Source organism: Micromesistius poutassou (assembly GCF_964030765.1).
Source record: "Micromesistius poutassou genome assembly, chromosome: 3".
Classification (NCBI taxonomy): Eukaryota; Metazoa; Chordata; class Actinopteri; order Gadiformes; family Gadidae; genus Micromesistius; species Micromesistius poutassou.
The window spans coordinates 13,614,039-13,621,538 of NC_140273.1; the positions used below are offsets into that span (position 1 = coordinate 13,614,039).

The window sequence follows — 7,500 nt, forward strand, 5'->3', positions numbered from 1 at the left end:
TCTCTCCCTTTCTCCATCTTCCAGCCTCCCCCACTCTCCCTCCCCCCCAATCCCCCTCCCCCCCACCTTCTCCTTCTCCCACCGGTCTTTCTCTCTCACTCCCTCAGTTCTTCCCCTCCCTTTCCTCCATCTTCCTCCACCCTCCCGGCCTGTCTCCACCCCCTTTACGTCTGCACTCCTCACCTCTCCCTGTTCCCTATCTCCTGCCAAATCCAGCCACCCATAAGTAACCATGTTGGCAGAGCCTCAGGAGAGCCTGTTGATTCCTCCCTCCACCTCCTGCCCGTCAGCCGATGATGCTCCTCCTTCGACCATCGCACCTCTAACACATATCCATGCAAAGCGAGGGGGGGGGGGGGGGGGGGGGTGGCGGGGCGGCGGGGGGTAGGTGCCATTTTGATTTCCCTGTCAGTTATTTCCGTTGGTCGTGCTGCTGTGTCAAAAACGTCCCCGTATGTCTGGTCCTCACAACGCACGCTTATTTTGGAAGTGGTGCCCCCCCCCCCCCAATGAGTGGGTCACACACACACTCCCCCCCCCACCCCCCAAGCTCATAATCACCAAATTAGAATATTTCCACGGTTTCAGCTTGCCGTTAGAGGGAGGGCCTTTTTGTGTGATGTTCGAAACGGTTCAGTTGCCCATGTTGTAACACTGCTTTTTTTTTGGGGGGGGGGATAAGCAAGTAATTGGGGCGGGGGGGGGGGGGGGGGGGGGTTATTTGAATGCCTAAGGTAGAAATTCCCCCATGAATTCATGAACTCTTCAGTGCTTCGAGAAAAGCAATTAACCCAGTATTTATACACGATAAGCACATCTGAGAAGCGCGCTGATGTTGACTGGCTATGCTCGCAGGTTTCAGTGTTTCTGATTGCATTGAACGGTGTAATCAAGGTGCCCGTGTTCCACAGACCTGTATGCTCTAAGGAACACGGCGATGGGATACTTCTGCTTTTATCATGGCCGCGTTTTGGTTTGGTGTTATTTATGGATTACACTATCTTCTGTTCTTCTCGATTTGCGCGGTTCTTCCGCTGCCTTGATACCCGAATCCCCCTTCCGGGTTTAATTAATCAAGCATTATCTTATTATGATTTCTACCTTATCAGAACAGACGGCTGGTTGTGAAGTCATACCTCTGCTGGTGTTCATGTTGGTCCATCTCATGTTATAATGTTTTTGAAACAATGTGTCAGTTTAATCTGCATGTTTAATCTTCATTTTACATAATATAAATAACTGAGTCGTCATGCCCTCTTCCTGTATTCCAGAGAACAACAAGGACTCTCAGTATCATAAGATGTTGGTGAAGGCGGAGCCTATGGAGGTGGACCCCGTGCCTACAGACCTGGCTCCTCCCCCATCTCACCTGCTGGCCTTTGGCGCTATGGGGGCGAGCGAGAAGAGGGAGCCAATGGCCAGATCTGCCTGAAGCACTGCCCCGCCCCCAGAAAGACCTCTTCTCGCAGGACATATCGGTCAAAATGGCATCTGAACTGCTCTTCAAGTTGTCAGGTAGGCTCCTTCTGGACCTAAAACAATCATAATACACTCAGAGTGCACGTGCACCACACACACATCGCACACCGCACACACACACACATAGTCAAACACACACACACCACACACATAGTCAAACACACACAAACACACACATAGTCAAACACACACACACACACACACACATAGTCAAACGCAACACACTCACACCAGGTACACACACACACACACATACAAGTACGCACACACAGAGATGGCCCTCATTTTTCTCTGCCATGTCATTGCCAACCTTGGACTGTTGGTGCGACTTGGCGATAAAACCTACATGTTTCCATTTGGTTGCTGTGGAGGATCTGATGTGAGGCGCAGGATATATGACATGCGAGCCTGTGGGCTCTGCTCCGCCCTGGTCCCCACATGGCCATGAAAGTGACATTGAGGCTGCAGACTTTGTTTGTATTGCTGGATGAAGACAGAGGATTTTGTAGGTGCACCTATTACACCCTGGGGATATGTGTGTGTTGCCGTGTGTGTGTGTGTGTGTGTGTGTGTGTTTAGGGGAAGGGGGGGTTGAGACAGACTTACAGGCACAGCTCTTCCACGTTCCATTGCGTATAATATGCTAGATCGGGATCATTTCAGTCTCTCTGTCTGCCTCTCCTGCTGTGTCTCATTTTCAGTGTTTGGCAAATAAAGAGTTGCATCCAAGATCATACGTCAAAACATGGACCTCAAATTACAGTCTATCTAACCATACATGCCTTTGCATGCACGCACGCACACGCACGCACACACACACACACACACACACACACACACACACACACACACACACACACACACACACACACACACACACACACACACACACACAGCAAGCCCCATGGGTGGCACAGTGGGCACTGACAAACCCTCCCTCCACCAGCCTCTCCCTCCCCCTCTCTCTAATTCTCTCCCCCCCCCCCTTCTCCCCTCGTCTCCATACACGCTTGCTGAAGCACACTTGGCTGCACACGCTCCTACCACCCAGTCCCCCTCCCCCTCTCTCCCTCCCACCCGTCCGCCGCCTTTACATTTCTCCCTGTGCGGCATCGCCATGGCAACGCGGAAATAGACCTCCGTCCTTGGTGGGAAGTGTTGTGACGGAATGGGGCATCTTGAGAGTGGTGGGAGGTGGCGGGGGGAGGGGGGGGGGGGGGGGCTGAGGCAGCTTTGTGTGCGGGGTGAGAGGGTTTGTGATTGCGAGGGTCTGGGAGGGGGGGGATGTGTGTGTGTGTGTGTGTGTGTGTGTGTGTTGGATGGGGAGGTCAGAGGAGGTCAGTACGCTACGGAGCGCTGCCCACCCAGGGTTTCTGCGTGCTGGCCTCATCGTCGCTTTTTTTTTTTTGCTCCCCGTGGAGGTGAGTGGGCCGGCGTAGCACAATGAGCAATCACTACGGATCAGGTGGAGAGCGGGCGGGCGGGCACCGGAGAACCCTGAGCCCAGACAACCGGTCCGGCCCGGGAGACGGGGACCTCACGGAGGTCTGCCTCCTGGGGGGGCCGGAGCGCATGTGGGCCAGAAGCTCTCCGGATGTCCGAGTGACAGCTCCTTAAGCCAATCGCTGAGGTGTCCAGTTTTAGGGGTGGCGGGGGGGGGGGGGGTGGGGGGGGGGGGTGCTGTTGGGTTTATTCTTTTTATTTTTTTTTTATTTTATTTGCTTTTCTTTTTTTTTTTAACCCTATCTGGTTGATTTAAAAATACAAATACGAGGTAAAAATACAAATACTCTTTCGTCATTGTATGTAACTGATCATTTCTTTTCTTGTCTCCATCCCACCCCCACAGAAAAAGTCAGTAAAGCCAACGACCACAGTAAAGACAGCAACATGGGACTGAACAGGTGAGAGAAAAACAAATAACCACACAGTGTCTTCTTTCAGTCAAATGTAGATTTAGTACATTAAAAAATATGTCCTTTTCATTGGCATTCATTTTGTGTCTACTGACAAAATGGCGGGCACTAATTCATGGACGTCGTGTGTGTCGTGTGTCCAGTCCCTTCCTGGATGAACGCTTCAGACAATCACCCTTTAACTCGCGCTCCAAGAGCTCCTCCCCCGCCGAGGCCAGCTCCTCCGCCAGGACAGCCTTCCATGGTGAGACGCGCGCACACACACACACACACACACACACACACACACACACACACACACACACCTGTGCATGCACACATACATACACCTATGCAAACGCACGCTGCGACACGCGCACACGCCGACACAAACACACACTGGCATGCAGAAATATCACGCTGGTTATCACACTGGTTTCACTGATTCAACACAGTGTGGAGCGTCCTGGCATCTGATATCGGCAACTGTTGAACGGAGGCAGGGAAGGCATGGCCGTGCGTTATGTTGCATCTCTTGGCTGCCTCGACACGTCTGCGCTCTTAATCCTCCCGGCCTGTACATCCTTCACGGTATACTGTATGCAACGCTGTAGAGTCTTAAAGGGGACAGGACAATTAGGACACGATGGCAGTTTATGGTGTTAAGCTTCCATAAGAAAGGTGTTTTTCAGTTTTTTTTTATTCACACTGTCATCAGTGGACACACAGTATAGGCGTCCTTGAGCAAAGTATCTTAAGTCCTTACCTTCGCTGACCCCGCGCCTTTGATAACCTGCCTGCCGAATGACGTGACGCCAAGTACTCGGGCTTGTACATACAGTCCGCGACAAACGTGGGGGGGTCTTCTACCGTGTATGCAGCGAGGGATACAGGCTTTTCCTCCACCCTTCAACACATCCCCAGCAATTAGCCTCACCAGTCGGTCGACCCGCCGAGGTGGAGGGAGCGGCGAGGCTACTCCCGCAGCCCTCCCTCCCTCCCCCCCCCCAACCTTAAGGCCCCCTGCCCTGAGCACCCCTCCCTCCGTTTGCTGGCACCCAAGGCCTTCCCTGTGCGTTCCTTTGGCACCGGGAGAGCCAGGGGTTAATTAGGTGGTGCCAGCCATGCCCCCGCCTCTGCCAGTTAATGAAAACCTGATTGGCTCCTGGGTGTCAAGGGTGCCCTGAAAGTTAATTCACCCATCACACCACCGCCCTCCCCATCCAGCAACCCCTCTTCCTCCCCTGTGTAGCTACCGCTGCTCAACTCAACTCTCTCTCTCTCTCTCTCGCTCTCTCTCTCTCTCTCTCTCTGTTCTTCTCTCTCTTTCTCTCTCACTCCTTCTCAGTCTCTCTTCGGTCTCTCTCCTTATCTGTCTGTCCCTCTCTCTCCCTGTCTCTCTTCTTGTCTCTCTCTGTCTGTCCCTCTCTCTGTGTCTCTCCTCTCTGTGTATGTCCCTCTCCCTCCCTGTGTCTCTATCCTTCTATCTCTCCTCTCTCCTTCTCGCTCTGTCTCTCCTCTTTCCTTCTCGCTCTTTCTGTCTGTTTTTCTTCTGACTCTCCTTCTCGCTGTCCCTCTCTCCTTCTGTCCCTCTCTCCTTCTGTTCTTTCAATATATATATATTATTTTTCTTTCTTTTCTTTATCTCTTCTTTTATTTTCCCTTTTTCTTCCCAGTGTACATTTTCCGCTCTCTACCCATTATGAGCCTTTCCACATCTGTTGTTTTTTCTCGTTTTCATGGGATTTCTCTTCTTTTCCCTGTTCTCTCACTCCCTTGCGGGCCTCATCCTCTTGTCATTGAAAAGAAAAATACATACTTTCTTGCTGCATCTGTATTTTTGTTGTGTGTGTGTTAAACCATCTGTCTTGGGTGAACTCCTCTCGTTCTTTGCTAACCTCTGGACGCTCTACTACTCTGGTACATAAGTCGTGAGTTTCACACCAAAACCCATACTTCTCTTCAACTGCATGGCTGACTTGGGTTCTTATTTACTTAATGAACAAGCACCAAAAGTTTCTCTGAACAGGGTAGTTGGGATATGAATTATATTACAGGCCTACACCTGGCTCCGTCTCCTCCCGCTACATTTCGTGACGGCGAGAACAACAAGGCGCAGATCAAAGATTGACTCAGTTGTACAACGTCAACATGGTCTGCACATTGTGGATCTCACCAGATGTCATGAGTTTATGCCCGAATCCCAAACACGGAACTGTAAACTTGTGTAAATGGCATGGACCCCCTCCAGCCATCTCTGGTGGCTACTCGACACAGAACTACGCTTCCCCCCCCCCCACCCCTAAGTACCCTGATGCAACGTGTCGGATCAAGTCTGTGTGTGGGCACGTGCGTTGGTTTGTCCGCGACAATGAGGCTTCAGGCGTCTGCTAACGCCGGCGTTGGGGTTAGCTCCCTGTCTGTGGCTCCCTCTCTATCCCTTGCTCTAATAACACTAATTAAGCTATTAACCACTTCAAGGCAGACACTGCCTCCTAATTGGCTTAATTATCCGGGTGGCAGGCCGCGGGTCTTAGGACCGTGGACCCGGGGCCGTCCCCTCCTGGCCTGGTTTGAGTGACCAAGCGGTGCCCCAGTATCACCTCTGACTCGGGACAGCTAATGCTGTTATGTGCTCAGGCTGAGCCGCCAGCCCCCTTAAGTAGGACGGGGATCCTCCTCCTGGACAGCCTGTACAGCCAGACACACACAAACACACACAGGCAAACACACACACGCGCGCGCGTGTGCGCACACAGTGGGCCTGGAGCAGGAAGGTGTGAGTCGTGGTTTTAGTGGGACCTGGTGGCATATGTCGAGGATGGATAGGGAAGGATCCAGCCGATGGGCCGGTGGGCTGTGCAGGAGATTACCTTGAAGGTGGGCCCGGGCTAGGCCAGGCTTTGCTTTATTAGTGCATTTTATTTTAGTTTTTGACACCGACCGCCTGCCTGGAAGACATGTATACAACAGCGGCATGTATACCATAACTAGTTGAAGTCCAAGTCTTTGCTATTGTTGCACCTTTTGAATAGCGCATTGTTTACATTTCATTTAATGATGTGTCAACATCCTTATGCAGAGTGAGGAGTAGAGTCAATAAAGGATAGATTCTTATTCACGGGGATGAGTGCAGACAAAATGTTCTGATCACAACCTAGTGCATCTGGCAAATGGTCAGTCGGAAAGGATGAGTTGTGGGTGGGGGGGGGGGGGTGGGGGGAGGGGCAATGGCGGCGATTGAATGACTAACTGATGCCAAAAATGTTGTTTGTCCAAATGTAATAAAAGACGTCATGAATGTGTCATCCATTTCCACCCTCCTACAATATTCTCCATCAGACGAGTCCTGTTGATGTCTTTGTTGTTGACGAAAGCATTCCACCCACCATTTACGGTAGACTGCAAGGAATGCTTTGGTTAAAAACACCCGGCATCTATTGTAAATAAAGGGCTTTGTTCTCGCCTATTAAAAAAAGCAATAGTTCTCGCTTTTGTTTCGATAGAAACGGTTGCAACTCTGCCGTTACTCACTTATTAAATCTCTTCCAATACCCACCACCAAACAAAATGTCTGTTTTGAGGTACATGTCTTTGTGAAACGGTGGAGCGAGGCCACGTTATTGTTGCCGAGCTATTATGCTGCAGAACAATCAGCGCTGCGGGTAAACAACGGCGTATGCATTCAGAAAAAACCTCCAAGTTCCGTCCAAGTGTATTTATATTGTACAAGTGCACCAAGATTGATGTTTTACATTCAATTGGGGTGACAAAGAGTACCACGGTTCAATGCTATGTTAAAGCACAGGTGTTTGTTAGCAGCTAGACATGCATTACTCAGTCTGTGCGACCAAAGCAGGATCAATCAGACCCCATTTAACTCAGCGTTTTTACCGTGTTTTTTTTTTTTCAACATGCCGTCCGGAGCTGACTCAATACAGACGGAAGCTGTTCTTTGGGTTTTTCCGGGCTCATTTTTGTTAATGGACCGTCTCTTTTATCTGCTCAGGTTCATTCTTGGTCCATCCATGCTCTGAATGGATAGCTCTTTCCTCAACCTCTGTCTGTTTTTTTCTTTTCCTTTTTTTCTTCCTCGAACTCAGGGTTCCACTGCGGCACAGTGCTA

General features: G+C 50.7%; 1 protein-coding gene across 1 annotated transcript in view; it reads left to right on the forward strand.

The window, feature by feature from the left end:
* The window catches only part of znf827 (zinc finger protein 827), a 65,107-nt gene that overhangs the window by 41,203 nt on the left and 16,404 nt on the right, over positions 1-7,500 (forward strand). Inside the window, 4 exon segments of the mRNA XM_084465195.1 lie at positions 1,272-1,420; positions 1,422-1,515; positions 3,329-3,383; positions 3,539-3,639. Coding sequence (XP_084321321.1) covers positions 1,272-1,420; positions 1,422-1,515; positions 3,329-3,383; positions 3,539-3,639 — 399 coding nt within the window.